Source organism: Puma concolor, chromosome A1 (genome assembly GCF_028749965.1).
Source record: "Puma concolor isolate L17-30 chromosome A1, mPumCon1.1.hap2, whole genome shotgun sequence".
Classification (NCBI taxonomy): Eukaryota; Metazoa; Chordata; class Mammalia; order Carnivora; family Felidae; genus Puma; species Puma concolor.
In genome coordinates, this window is record NC_141667.1 from 239891055 (window position 1) to 239906772 (window position 15718).

General features: G+C 46.0%; 1 protein-coding gene across 1 annotated transcript in view; it reads right to left on the reverse strand.

Moving 5' to 3' along the window:
- Positions 1-2693: 2693 nt before the first annotated feature.
- Positions 2694-15718, reverse strand: part of FGF9 (fibroblast growth factor 9) — a 33817-nt gene continuing 20792 nt past the window's right edge. The window contains exon 3 of the mRNA XM_086715217.1: positions 2694-3898. Coding sequence (XP_086571343.1) covers positions 3653-3898 — 246 coding nt within the window. The 3' untranslated portion in view covers positions 2694-3652. The remainder of the gene's footprint in view (positions 3899-15718) is intronic.

Genomic DNA, 15718 nt, shown 5'->3' on the forward strand with positions numbered 1-15718 from the left:
TAACAGTGTAATAGCAGTTTGCAAATGGGAAACTCTGTGGACACACGGGGCGTCACGTGGAGTACATAACCCACGCACGCGCACACACCCGAGAGGGGCTCGGTGGTTAACGCGTCTTTGCAATCCATCTGGCGCGTTCTCCCACCCCCACGATTTCACTGCCCTTTCGCGCGAGTGACCCCAAACGGTGGATCTCAGTTCAGCACGTTTCAAGGTCAAATGATGCAGCAAACAGAATTTGACCTCGAACAATACGCCTTTGTCCGTTCAGCCATCCACGAAAATGTGTGCACGCGCTGCGTTTCGCCCGCTGCAAGTTCATAAATCTTTCTCCCAGATTGCTCGCCTCTTCATCTCACGCCTACGGAAAAGAAAAGACATCTGGATGTGTTTGTTCCTCCCCCTCCGCCCCCCACGCCCCCATCCCCTCAATACACACGCAACAGCCGGAAGAGCAAGGAGAGCATGTTTTTAAAATTCCATCGGTTCGTGTAGGCACATAATCTGAAGCAGCCCCGAAATGGACATCGAGTAAAAAATACCAGTTTTCAAAAGTCTGTAATTATGTATTTACACAAATTACATAATCCTGTATGTATTTACATACAATTACAGATGATCAAGTAAATGACACAATGTTGTAGTGTTAATGAGATGAAATAGAAGGAAAACACCGTAAACTAAAGCCATTCGTTTCTCTACAAAACAGGACCTGGCAGGGACAGGTTCCCCAACACTGACCTGGCACGCCCTTCACACTGCCTGGGGACATTCACATGACAGATGGGAGGGTGGTTCAGCCCGTGCCCATTAAGTCTCTGACCAAGGTGCAAGCGTTGCCACCAGTAAGGTCGTGGTTTGGCCATCTGAGCATCTGTTTCTGAAAACTGGAACCACCCACTCCACAGTGGCTCGGAGCAGCCGTCCGATGGGCTTTGGGTCTCTTACGACAAGAACCGGATGCAAAACCACTTGCTCTGAAGCCCCACAGGACGATGCCCATGCCCAAACCCTGAGCCATCTACTCTCCCAGAACACTTATTTACATAAATTGCATAAGCCAATGTTTATTTATTTACAGACCATTACAGTTTATTGTATCCATTGCCAAAAGCATGTAACATTTTGTTTTTCTTAAAAAAAAAAAAAAAAGAAAAGAAAAAGCTACCAAAACAAAGTGACTCCAAAAGTAGACGTTAAAGTAGCATTTTGTAGGAATGCATGGAGAGTTTAGTCTTTTTCCACAAATTGGTTGCTTTCTTTTAGGCCAAATACCTAGCATCTCAGGCTACTTTAAGACCACTTTTGGCTACCTCCCAAAATCAATCTCTTCGGTGCTAAGTATTGTACCTGTGACATCCTACAAACTTGATTCTTCCCTGTGGTCAGATGTTTGTTTAATGTTTTCAGCCAAAAATATTAAATGCCTTTTGGGAAAACTAAAGCCTGAATATGTGCACATTTCAGCAGCAGCCACGGGTTGAGTAATAAATAAGAATATTACATCTTGGAATTAAATGCAGTTTCCGTTTAGAGAGAAAAACAAAACAAGACATGAAGAGGACGTTCTGAGTTTATCATAAATCAACTATTTTACACTGCTTCTGTCCCCTCCCCCCTCCCCAAATATTTGTTCATTCCAAATGTTAGACTTGGTTTTTCCTTAATGCACATCAGCAGGAGGGTTCTGCTACCCGCTCAAACCTGGACCACAGAAGGGCCACGTGTGTTCGTGGCAACACGTCATGCACTTCTACTGGAAAACAGCTTTCACTCGACAGGGACATACTTTTATTTTCCATAAAGAACGTGCATCAGAGCAAAACAAAGTCGGAATACTCAATTTTAAAATTAGTTACATAAATCCCAACGCATTTTTTTAACTGTCACTTTCCATGTCCCAACATAACGCTACAAAGTGTTATATGTGGTATGAGAATTTGTTATAAATTCCTTTTTCTTAAATATTGCTTTAAGAATTTGGCTCTTTTCTCCTAGTATATAGTAAGAAATAGTCTTCCTTGCCCAAGGGCAAGTTCCAAAATTATTGCTACTAAAGAAATATGTATTCTTACGCTTTTCAGCATAAAATGTTATAAAAGCCTCGTAAAAGATATTCTATATAGTAACCTCCCCTCTAAAAAAATTGAGCGCTTGTGAAGACCATTTTTAAAAACAAAACACAGTCAACAAGTAAAATATTTTCCCCCTCATTGTCATTACGGATGAAGATTTATTAGTTTCGTTTTGCAAGTTTTACTTGAAGGATTCTATTACCATGTATTAGGACGGTTCACACCGAAAGCAATTTTCTATAAAAGATCTTACAGTGACCCCCCTGGTACTCGTATCATTTCATGTTTGATAGCCAAGTGCACGAATAAAATTCTCCAAGAATTATCCTTGTTTAATCTGACTCTTGTCCCTTTAAAAAAAAAAAAAAAATCTGTTCTGTGTAGGCTTTCTTTTTTTTTCCCCCCGTTTTTGAGGATCTAAATCAGTACAATGTTTGATGTTAGACCTGTTGTCCTGGAGATCAACTAAAACAAAAGCAGAGTTATTGTTTAGCTTTGGTATGTTCTGCAATAGATTTAAACACGTAGGATATATACCAACCCTTATATCTTCCAACCGTGAAGTTACAATGATGGAATAAGTCACTTAATGAGAGAGGAAATATTACAGACACAGAATAAAAGTTTGAGACCCAGTTTTTCTTTAATCCTCTGGGATAAGCTATGAAACAAGCAGTCTGAAGAGTGAATACTCAGTGTCATGAATGATGTGCATAAGTTTACAATAATACGGGCACAAAAGAGATTGTCGCCTTTAGTACATTAGGGTCATTAGAATTTCTCACATCCATGCACCGTTATTTACTTGCATGAATTTACCACAGGTTCGTAGCGGACTTTGCCATTTAATGCTTACAGAGCCTAAAGCTTCCAAAATGCCTATCTGGCCTGTACATATTTCATTAAAAATAAACTCTATATAATAAATAAATATATAAAATAAATAAAATGTTGCCTTTGGAATTTCTATAAATAAATTTAACTTTTTTTTTGTTTTGTTTTGTATTTGTTTTTTTGTTTTTTTGTTTTTTGCCTAAGAGGTCTTTGCTTTCGATTCACTGGGATGGCACCAGCGAGCATTAACTGAAAAAGTCTCTGAAGTAAGACTGCACCCTCCACACCTCTGAAAACGCAGCGTGCCCTTGCGAAGGCCACCAGCCCCAATCCTGATGAGTCGAAGTATGGCTGTGCGGATACAGGATGAAGTACAACTGATCAAAAATGTAAAAGCGCGTCTAAATCCCAGCATGCATCAGGCCGTTGTCCTCTCTGCCTCTCTCTTCAATTCCCCCTGCTACTCATCCACGCACACACTCGCACCCCCGCTCAGTCTCCCTCTCCTCCTCGCACAAGAAATCGAGCAAGTGGGCAGCGGCCGGCCTCCGGGAGGACCAGCCTGTAAGTGCAGAACAGAATCAGCATGTTCCCGTCCAAGCCTCCATCGGACATCATGCATGCGGCAAAGTTTGGCAACAGTGGAGCTGGGGTGACCCCCCAGCTAATCGAGAAGAACCCACCGCGTGAAACCTTTATAGTGGTTACTTTTTTTAAGGGCTCAAGTGAAGAAATTGTCTTTGTCAACTTTGGCTTAGAATATCCTTATATAGTTCCGGTACTTTGTCGGGGTCCACTGGTCTGGGTAAAAAATGTGTGAATTTCTGGTGCCGTTTAGTCCTGGTTCCTTCTCTGGGGGTCCCGTCTTTGTTTAACGCAACGTAGTATCGCCTTCCAGTGTCCACGTGTTTATAGAGATTCGAAGAGTAGGTGTTATACCAGTTTTCTTCAAACTGTTCTCTGAATACACACTCTTGGGTTAGTTTTTCCTGTTCAAACAAACACACAAACAACAAGTGAGTCTTTTTTGCAAAACAGCTGCTTTCTGCATTTGAAGCAATGTTCAACTGCTACGCGATATAACTCTGAAGAGAAAATACTGACTTTAGCCCATTTTGACCATCGGGACACAGGTAGTTAGAGTAGAACTCTAACTACGTTCTAATTGTTCCTCACGGTGAGTAAGGAGAGTGAGTAAAGTGTGAAAGATCGCAAATGTTTTCTCCTTAGATTTTTTCATATGCCAAATGATTTCAAGGAGTCTAACAGGCAAAGGACAATCAAGGCTGTGAGTTGTTCCCATTTTTATCACAGCAAGTAGGATGCGGACCGTCATGGCGGGGAGAGCCTCAGCTGAAGCCAAAAGTTCACATAACTGCTCGACCTTTACTGTGTTTTATAAAGCACTCGCCGTGTAGACCAACCTTCTGGACAACCGCAATAGTGCTCGTTTATTACTCTGTAAGAGTGCCTCTCAAACTTCAGGCTTACAGAGGAATCACCTGGGATGCTTCTTTAAAATGCAAATTTCCAATCCCCAATCCTTTAAAATTCGGATCCAGAAAGTCTGGAAATAGGCATTTTTAACAGGCCCTCGGGGCAGTTCTGATGCAGTTAATTCCCAGTCCGCCTTTTAAGACAGAAGGCTTTCGGTGTGACTTGAGTCTTCCTGAATACAAAGAAGTGGAAACAAATGTTGAAGCCCTCCCACCTCCTGGAACTCAGAAGACCCTCCCCGCGCACACCCAGCTTAAAAAGCCACGTTCTCGGGCACACGGCTACCAAGAGAAAAGCTGACACTCCTGCGTTCCCGGAGCCGAAAGCGTCCGCGTTTTCACAAATGTGCTGCACCCCTGCCTTCACCTGAGATTTAGGAGACTCTAGGCCCCGTTTCACCCCACAACCCGGGGCTCCTGCAGGGTCCTCCACGTGTCTCGTGGGCAGCAGCCGTGACCCGAAACAAGGGACGCGTCACTCCCCCAAACCGTGAGCACACCCCAGACAAACAAGCTGTCCCCTGGAGAAACAAGGCGACAGGATCCGAGAGCCTCTCTGCCCTTGTCACCACTGGACTCAAGTTTTTCAAACCAATACCTTCCTAGACGGTACTTTTACAGAACAGACACAGAGCGATCTTTCAAACTGTCCACCTTGCTCTTGCCCCCCCCCCCCCCCCGCCGGCACCTCACATGAATAAGGAAACAACCCGACCAACCCGTGTCCGTGCACAGGCTTAACGCAGCACAACCCAGGAAGGCGTCCGACGTCCGTCCATTTCTCACATTCGCACTCAGACCCAGAGGACAGCGAACCAGGCACAACCAAAGTACAGATGTCCTTTTCCCCTTGCCACACCTGGGACGCCACTTGGTGCCCCGAGCTCATGGGCAGCAGCCCTGGGCTCCTCTCTGTGGAGGAAGTCAGGAGAGCAAAGGAAGGGACAGACGGAGAGAATGTGACAAGGTGAAGCGGCCAGTGGGAGGCTGGCTTCCCCACTTTTGAATGCACCGAAGGCTTAGAACCCACGGGAAACCACACGGGGCCTGCACTCCAGACAGGCGCTCTTCCGGGCACCGGAAGGGTCTGTGACACAGCGTCGCCTCATTGGACATGCTTTTCGTGAAATCCGACGGGGAAAAGCCAAAAGAAAAAAACGACGCCTCTGTCAACGTGGGGAGCGATGGGGAAACTTGGGAAGGCTGACGCCGTGTTTATAGGGACAAAGTGAACTGTGGGGAGTGGGAAGTACTCTGTGGCTCCCCCCTTGGCTGGGTTACCCCGCCGGGGCGCCAGGAGAGGCTCCCTGCCCACAGACAGCCCTTCGCTTCAGTCCACACGGAAACCAGAGGCACATTCGTCAGAAAACACCAGCAACCCCTACCCTCTCTGTGCTTCTGCGCTGGGGGACAAGGCCGCGTGTGATTTCTTTCATCTCTGTTGAGACTGACGAAATAAAAATAGTGTGTTAAAGACATTACCAGCTATTTTAGGCTTTACTTCCATCCGTATGATAAATATTCTCCACACAGACAAGATTACTACTGGCTAAAAATGTCTGGTTTGGGTTTGCTGTGATTCAGTAAATTTTCTCAACAAATTATGGTGAGCTTTTTTTTTTTTTTTTTTGGTTTTTTTCTTTTACTTAATAAAATGGACCAGAGTACAAAACCTGCATACTGAACTTCCAACTCTATAAAAAAAAAAAGAGAGAGAGAGAGAAAGAAACCATGAAAACCGAATTCATTGTTTTAATTAATTTTTTTTTTTTTACTATAATTTATCGTCAAATTGGCCCGATGTTCCTCCCAGGTGCCCTCCTCAAAGCCCATCACCCACTTTCCCCTCCCCCCCCTCCCCCCCCCCCCCCCCACTCCACCCTCAGTGAAAAATGAATTCAAATTAAGCTTTCTTTTCCTCAGGAAATCCTATCACCTGACAGACATTTTATTCACAAACTAAAACACTTCTTTTTCCTTTTGGAAACATGACTTATGCACTAGTCCATGCCTGCTTTATAGACCTATCGAACCTATAATACGATGGCTTTTGTTGGATTAGGAACACACACAGGGGCGCTGGGTGGCTCAGTCGGTTGAGCATCCGACTTTGGCTCAGGTCATGATTTCATGGTTCGTGGGTTCGAGCTCCACGTCGGGTTCTGTGCTGACAGCTCGGAGCCTGGAGCCTGCTTCGGATTCTGTGTCTCCTCTCTCTCTCTCCCCGTCCCCCGCTCACGCTCTGTCTCTCTCTCTCAAAAATAATAAATATTAAAAAAAAATTTTTTTTTAAAAAGGAACACATACACATCACCTCAGCAGAGTATAGGGAGCTTGCATGGTGGTGAACAGAATAGCCTAGCTGTGGAATCAAAGGCCCACGCAGATCCCAGCTTCGTCCTTCACTAGCTGCGGGACACTTACAACTACTCACTTAACCTCTCCGAGTCTCGCAACTTCATCTGTAAGGCGGGTTAGTAAACAGCATCTGGAGGCAGGGCTATCACAAATCCAGCCCCAGAACACGCCTGGCACAGAGGAGGCGCTCCAGGAACCATGGGGGTTGCTGACATAAAGTCCACATCATCACCTCTCACTCCTGGGACGCAGTCTAGGAAACGGCAAACACAACTTCTCCCGTTAACTATGTGGGACAGGGAGGCCCAAATGTGAAATGACTTGCCCGTGGTCTAGGCCACGGGATCTCCTTATGGTAATGGGGCCACCGCAGGAAGAAGTTTCCAGGAGCCCTGCTGGAGGCGCCGCACGCTGGAGCCCAGTCCCTTCCATGTGTTTTGCTTTTCACTAAGCAGTGTGATTCCTCCAGACCCCCTCCCGCAGGGAGGCTTTGGATGCTGTTTCCAAAGGGCCAGGCCTCAGGGCGGGCCACGCAGGGGAAAGGCCCGAGCTCACAGACGAGGCTCAGAAATTCCATGCAGCAACGTTACTCTAAGACTCGTAGAGGCCTCCTGAGCGTCCTTTCTTCTTTACCTCAACGAAAATATAACTTTTAGAAAACACAATTGGCTTTGCAAGAGGAATGCATGGAGATGGAAAGAAAACCGAGATTATGAACAAAATTCTACAGTGACAGGGACATCACAATCTAGCAACGGGACACATTTGTTGTCAGCATTTATGAAAAGGTTCTTGTTCTACATGTTTCAAGAGGGTTTTGTAACATACGAAAAAAACAAACAAAAATTTTTTTAATGTTTATTTTTGAGAGAGAGAGAATCAGAGCATGAGCGGGGGGTGGGGGGGAGGGCAGAGAGAGAGAGGGAGACACAGGATCCGAAGCAGGCTCCAGGCTCCGAGCTGTCGGCACAGAGCCCGACGCAGGGCTCCAACTCACGAGCCGTGAGATCATGACCTGAGCTGAAGTTGGACGCTTAACCGACTGAGCCACCCAGCCACCCCTGAAAAAAACGTTTAAAAAACAATAAGAAACCGAACTAGCCTTTTCAGTACTCAGAAAACACTGCTCTATTTCCCCCAGCAGGCTATTATAGCATTGTTTACATACGTAACTAACTTTCTAGGCAACCCAGAAAATAAAGTGAATTATTCCAGTTAAAACAGTCTCATCTATAGCCAGCATTTTGTGTGATGGTTAAGAGTTCAATCGCCCCCTATACGGAAGGGCTGCATGACTTCAGTTAACAAGTTAAATGAGACTGTGCCGACATTACATCGCAAACCGCTGGTACCTTTCAGCTCCTATAATTGTTACACACTTAGTATAATGCCGCTCAGATAAACTGACATACCTTAAAAATTAAAATGATCTTGAAGAATTAAAGGCCTCGTTACTTTTTTATACCACGTATGTGCTTTTAAATTTCTTCCTCTTATTTGGGATTACGTTAACATGTGACTTCTGTTTTGGACAGATAAACTAGCAAACTTCACAGATTGCTCTCTTTATGCTCACACTTTAGAACTCGGTGACAAAATATTTAGTGAGGTGACTATTCCTATGTATTTGTACTCCACAGTGATTTTTCTAAATTGAAAATAAGCAAATGAGTGCAAACTGGGACAGCACAAATATATTAACCTGTATTCTCCTGTATGTGCAAAGGAGAAAAAAAAATTTCTGCCTTCAACTGTACACTTTAGAATTATAGAAGTCAGATGTTTTAAAACTCACCACATGTTTCCAATGCAGACGGTTTATAGAGTATTCCACTATAAAGTGATCAATTCTTGTTTTATTGTATTTCCATGTTTTAATTTTTTTCTTTTTAGATTATTTAACGATAGCTGTTTATGGCATACCTATCTTTGAACTGTTGGATTATATCACTAGGCTTGGGTGGAGAATGCGGATTTAATTCAAAAGTCTACTGAAGCCCATGCTTTGGAACAAAATCTGGTGAATGTTAGCAACTATGGAAACCTCTTTTCATTTTATATCATCAAATTCTAAGCAGTGGGAAAAACTGAAATTAAAACTTCAAAACTTTTACGAATCCTATTAAAACCAAAGAATGAGATAATAATGTGAAAATTACAGCACACCCTGGAGAATGTTCAGGAACGGCATAAGACATAAACTCATAGAGACACCGCTTTAAAATATTAGACAATTGGAAAATGTGTCATCCACATGGCTATGATTAGGCCCAATTCGTATCTATACCCCTTTAAAAACTGAAATCTGAATTTTTCAAAACTCGCGGCTCGGCTCTTCTCATGGAAAACAAATAGGCTTTGTGCTGCCATTCTAGCCATCCGTATTTCTATATATACGTAAATAGATACGGTGTAGTTTTACCCACCTATCCAAACGGTTGCGTGTATTCAACTCAATGGGTCACTTAAACCGGTTGTGTAAGCTAACCCGGCACGTTAATCCGAGGTCAGTGACTATACAGAAACTAACCTGAGTGTAGAGTTCCCAAACACTTTACAAGTTAATGATTTCATGCAATCGCTCATTCTTATATCTCCCGTTTATTACAGTCATGGCATTTAAACCTCCCTCGACCACAATTACTCGCACAGATGTACTCTTCCTCATTAATAATCTGGCAGTAAAGTCTTGATGGGAGTTGTTGCAAGGATCGGGGTGATTAAACACGATGACTAAAGGACCATTAATAAGAAGCCAGGTCTTTTAACTCTTCTCTCCTGGGAGAAGTCCCCAAACAGACAGAAAGCAACAAACACAGAGGGGAATGGGCACGAGGGCACTATTTCCTATTTTATTAGAAGCTCCAGTTCAGAGCCATCTCCCCTTGTGCCCTCGATATGGCTCACCTTAAGCCCTATCTTCCAAAACTCTTTAAAATCCCCACTATTCCAGGTGGGCCTGCTTTCGTGCCCATGACTGGACTTGTGGGCACTGAAATAGCCGTCTCTGGTCAATCTGAACAAAATGAAGCAAGCGGGCGGGCAATTTTTCATTCTGTCTCATCAAAACATATAGAAAATTAAGAATTCCTACATTCTCTCCTCTCCTTCCCCACCAGAGACTAAACCAAACAAAACAAACACAAGTGACCTTCTCTCCAGAAGCTGCTACTCGGGGATTTGGGGATTCAAAAGCCGGGTCCCAGTCTGACTCTAGGGGCACACAGCTCACCAGCCTTCCGGCACCCACGATGCCCGCCAGCAAGGACAGAACCTGCCGTGGACAGGCTAGACAATTTAGGGGCCTTCCTCAGAAGCTGCCTAGACACACGGACATTTGTTTAGCAAATCATATCAGCTTGTAAACTTGTAATACATTTCCAGAGATGTAATCCTAAGGGGAAAGAAGACCTCGCTCAAGGATTTAAATTTGAGAAGTCCAATATTCACTCTAAGATATGTTATTGCTTGGGCGCCTGGGTGGCTCAGTCGGCTAAGCGTCCCACTTGGGCTCAGGTCATGATCTCGCGGTTTGTGAGTTCGAGCCCCGCATCGGGCTCTGTGCTGACAGCTCGGAGCCTGGAGCCTGCTTCACATTCTGTGTCTCTTTTTCTCTCTCTGCCTCTACCTCGCTCATATTCTGTCTCTCTCAAAAACAAATAAACATTTAAAAAAATAAAAAAAAAAAAAAAGAAATGTTATTGCCCTGTATCCCCGAAGAGACGATGCACATTTAATGCTTCCACAAAGAACCTTACAGGAAAAATTCATGAAACTTGTTTTAGGATCTTGGAACACCAGAGGAAAAAGAAATCACAGGTAACATTTCTTACCATAGATAATTATCTGGTAAGAGGAGTATGTCCTCCAGTGACCACTGAAAAGACACAAACACCTGCACAAGCTGAAGAAACCTCGCACGAGGTAGCACTCGAGGCAAGAGCCAAGGGTAGGATGCCCTTGAAGAGTTACACTGACAGACAACGGCAGAAGCACGTCCAGCCGAAGAGCTGGGAGGGGAAATGAAGGAAATAAGGGATCCTAAAAGACAAAGACAACTGAATCCGACTGCTGTGTTTCCAGGATAACCATCTGATGGACTGTAGGCAGTGGAATCGGAAAAGAAAAACGGGCCTCGGGTTTTTTACACTAGACAAAAACGGGTTACATTAAGAACTTGGCTTGTGGGAATAAAATCAGAGAAACTGAAAGGTGAACCAACAGAATGACAGTAGAAGCCCAAAGACTATTTTGGAAGAACTGAAAGGTTCACGGAATTTCCTTACATAAAGGAATGCCAGACTTCCGCAAACACACGCACACAATCTGGGAGCAGTGGGCGGGTTGATTAATAATCCTGGGCCTCGTTTCCTTTATCTGTAAAACGAGGGAACCGGACTAAGATATTCCTGAGGTCTCTTTGGGTCTGAGATTCTGGTGATTCAGTCTCGGAACATGGAAATGCAGAAAGCAGAGGTATCCACAAGAGCTCTGGAAGGACACGCTGAACAGGAAATGGAAAAAGAAACTGCAGTGGAGGAAAACAGGGAAAGAAACCAAATAAAATGTGCTGCATCAGTCGCCCACTGCAGAGAAGGTGGGGCAGCGGATCAGAAACGCAGACTGAATTAATGCTTCCAGAAGCAGCCAAGGGAATAAGGCTGCTATTTCAAGGAAGAGATGCAGCATGGCGGAAGACCTCACTTCGGCACCAGGGGCCCCTGCTTTCCTCTCCCTGGGGATCTTCGGGTGATCCCGTCCCGGAAGGTGTCTTGCCCACCGCTGCCTGGCATTGTGGGGCCCGCCGCTGTCCTCGCCCCCGCGTTGGCCACAATAGACATGGCTCATCAACGAATGTCTGCCTGACCAGCAAACCCTACATCATAAGCTCTCCCTCGGAGAACTCACTTGGGAGAAAAACCAAGTCTTGCAAGAAAACAAAAAGTCAGCAATGTCCTAGAGCACTCACACCTGACGGGAAAGCCAGACGTGCGCATAAGGCAGACAACACGCAACGCCGAGGAGAAATGATACCGGAACTCTTGAATTTTCACACACGCCCCCAGGCAATGCTCGTGTGCCCCTACACCCCCCCCCACCCCACGCCCACAGAGGAACACTGTGTAAAATCGCAAAGTAGATCAAGTTTGTCTGTAGCATCCCCCCTACTTCTTGGGGCTCCAGCTTCTAACTCCAACTGTAGTCCTGCCAGCCCAGATTTGTCTGGAGCCAAGCTTTTCCACCCAATACATAAATGGCCCTGCTCTCTTAGAAAGTGACCAGGGTTGCTGTCCCTTCCTCTCTGTAACACACAGATGACTGTGTCTAACTCTCTCAGGGCCCGCTCTCTCTGCCAGACTGTCACAACCCACTTCCATACTAATCAGGCCTAATACCATCAACTAATAATTCCATTCCATACATATGCTGACACGGATGTTTTTTTAAACAGTGCTTGAATCCTGAAAACACGATTCTGATGGTAGACATTTTGGGGCTGTGACAGCCTGGTGCATTTGCTACTATGTGACGTTAGAAAAAAGAATAAGAATAATACAAAGTAAATGAAACCCCAAAGAAAGAAATTTCTTCAACGACGTGGATAAAACGATTACGAGCTACATATGAAAATAAAGTATCTAAACTTAATCTTGATAAGCACGGTTAACACTTTATTAAAAGTTTTTAAATGTTTATTTATTATTGAGAGAGAGAGAGAGAGAGAGACAGAGCACGAGCAGGGGAGGGGCAGAGAGGGAGACACAGAATCTGAAACAGGCTCCAGGCTCTGAGCTGTCTGCACAGAGCCCGACGTGGGGCTCGAACTCACGAACTGAGATCATGACCTGAGCCGAAGTCGGATGCTCAACCGACTGAGCCACCCAGGCTCCCTGAGCACGGTTAACACTTTCAAGTATAATTCAAGGGATGCCACATTTTGATGTGGAGGAAATCTGTATTTTCATAGATTATGTCATAAATCATTCCAGAATCCAAACGTGCAAGAAACACACTTTCTGTGCATCTCCCACCCCGGAAGGAATATGAGAGGCTGCACCAAGGCGGCCTTCCAGAAGCACTGCCACACTCATCCGTGAAGAATGCTAAGGGAGCAATCCTGTGCTAACGAGCCACAGCGAGCCAAGCAGTGTGCGGGCTGTTTCATAGGCTCCATCTCCTCTAATCCTCACAGCAATGCTGTGATGTGGCTGTCATTAGCCCCGTTTCACAGTTACAGCTCAGCAAGTTTGAGTAGACTGCCCGAGGTCACACAGCCGGGGAGCCACGGAGCTGGGATGCGAAGCCTCGTGTTTCCACTACCCTCTGTCTTACCTCCAAGTTCGAACTGTTCCAAATGCAAGTACAGGCTTAACTATTCCATCAAAACATCGCAAACAGAAGACCAACTTGAAAGATGCAGAAAGAAAAGGAACGCAAGCCAAGTGAACACAGCCAAGAGAAAACTACCCGGAACACAGCAATTCGTATGCAAGAAGGAGGGAGGGATGAGACCTAGAGCTGAGAGTGGACAGCATTTATGTGAGGACACAGAGTGCATCGTGGCCGCTAAATGGGCAAAGATCACGCCATGCTAGAGCAAAGCAATCACACCGTGCACCACGGGGAGAGGGATGTCTTTGGCATGCCCTTGGCAAGTCTGTTCTTAGAATACTGCATTGAGCTTTGAGCATTTCATTACAAAGCAAAAGCAAATCATGATGGAGATTTCAATGAATTATCACACACACACACACACACACACACACACACACACACACACACAAGAATAGGGAAAGAGGAGATCAACTTAGGTCAGGATTTTAAGCATTTATACAGAGGATGAGGGAACACAGCTCATAGGTCTCTCCCACTTAACACCATAACCTGTCAATCCTTAGGGGAGCCCTCTGCTCCCCTTAGGGGTGTCAGGAATGCAGACATTTTTCTCGGCCGCCTGTTGGGAGGCTGCTGGGGTGTACCAGGTCAACAGACTGAGAAGTGATGTCTGTGCACAAGGACAAGTCAGTCCCGGGCATGAGGGAGGCAGGAGGGACGAGGTGGCCGGGCCCCTGCTGGACCTGCTGTCGGGCCAGCGGCTGCCACTTGGCTCCAGGGTGGCCAGCTTTCTTTGTGAGGCCGAGGGGCACCCGCCAGGCCATGGCTGACGATGATGACAGGGGAAGACCCTCCAAATGCCAGCAGTGTAGCATTGGCAGCAGCTGGGAGAAACAGCAGAAATGGGCCGGACCACACCATGGGGGGTGGGGTGGGGGGGGTCAGGCGCAAAGATAACAGAATTAGCACACATCCACCAGCCACCACGTTTCCAAACCCTGCAGCAAAGCTGCCTCCGCAGAAGCCTCCCTCCCCTCAGGACACCTGCCTATTGTCCTCTTCGTCCTCCGTGAATAATCCTGACCTCCTCTCCTACCCTAGAACTGAGCTCTCTCCTCTAAGCTCTCCGAGCCCTTTTTGCACGTAATTCTGTGATAACGTGTATCAGACCAAATTATAATTCTTGGTTGGTGTATGTGCCCCCCCCCCCCACGAAGCTGCAAGTTCTCGAGCCAGTTCCAAGTTCACCCACAAGAGAAAGTACCATTTGCATTTGTACGTACAGTTGGCTCTCATCATTCGGGGCAGCGCTGTTCTCTAAAGCCGCCGTGGACGCTGAAGGGGCGAATACTGAAGCCTTGCTCCCAAGAGAAATACAGGGTCAGGTTCCTGTAAGCCTCCGGTCATAACCATCAATACACGATCTTGGTTTTTTGTGGGTTTCTGTTTAAGTTAATGTTGTAGATTCGTTAACGATAAACTCACAGCACGAGAGTTCATGCCCGAACAAAACTATCCAACTTACGTGGTTTGCTCCCTAACACGTCACAGCCGTCTCACATTTAGAAATACCAGACGGGGTCGCCTGGGTGGCTCAGTCGGTTCAGCGTCCCACTTCGGCTCAGGTCATGATCTCACGGTTCGTGGGTTCAAGCCCCACGTCGGGCTCTGTGCTGGCGGCTCAGAGCCTGGAGCCTGCTTTGGATTCTGTGTCTCCCTCTCTCTCTCCCCCACACGTGCTCTGTCTCTCTCTCTCTCTCTCTCTCTCTCTCAAAAAAAACGTTAAAACATTTTAAATACTAGAAATACCACACAGCACTTCAGCACTAGCTTGGGGGGCATTTTAACCCGTAAAATCACCAACAAAAAACACAAAAAGGAAAAACGTGGCGCTAAACAGATGCCCAAAAGGACACCTGTTTTCAGGATGAGCTGACACAAGAAGGCGGAGCGTCACCTGCTGGGCCCCAGCTGGAAACGTGCCCATCAGGCAACTCCCTTTCGCTTCTCCGTGAGGGTCTGCAAATGACCACGGAAGAGCCAGCGGGAATGATGTTAGGGTCCCAAGCAAATGCAGGAAGTAGACGAACCGGCAAATATACAATCTGCAGGTCATGAGGATCAACCGTGTTCCCGGCAGGTATCAGTGGCAGGTGGTGTCAGTGGCGTTTGTCGGCTTTGTGAAAGCAAGCGGGGAAGACTGAGGGTGTGAGCCGGTGAAGGTGTGAGCAGGCGAGGGTGTGAGTGAGCGGGCGAGGGTGTGAGTGAGCGAGCGAACGAGGGAGTGGAAGCAGGAATGAGCAAGACTGACCCAACAGCCCTTCCTAACTCTGATCAGCTTGTCCAGCATCACTAATTCAAGGAACTGGGGGAGACTGATGCACTTTACTTACTTACTTACTAATTTATTTACTTATTTATTTATTTATTTTTATTTTTTTTTTTTTTTTTTAACGTTTATTTATTTTTGAGAGACAGAGACAGAGCACCAGTGGGGGAAGGGCGGAGAGAGAAAGAGAGACATAGAATCTGGACAGGCTCCAGGCTCTGAGCTGTCAGCACAGAGCCTGACGCAGGGCTCGAACTCACAGACTGTGACATCATGACCTGAGCCGAAGT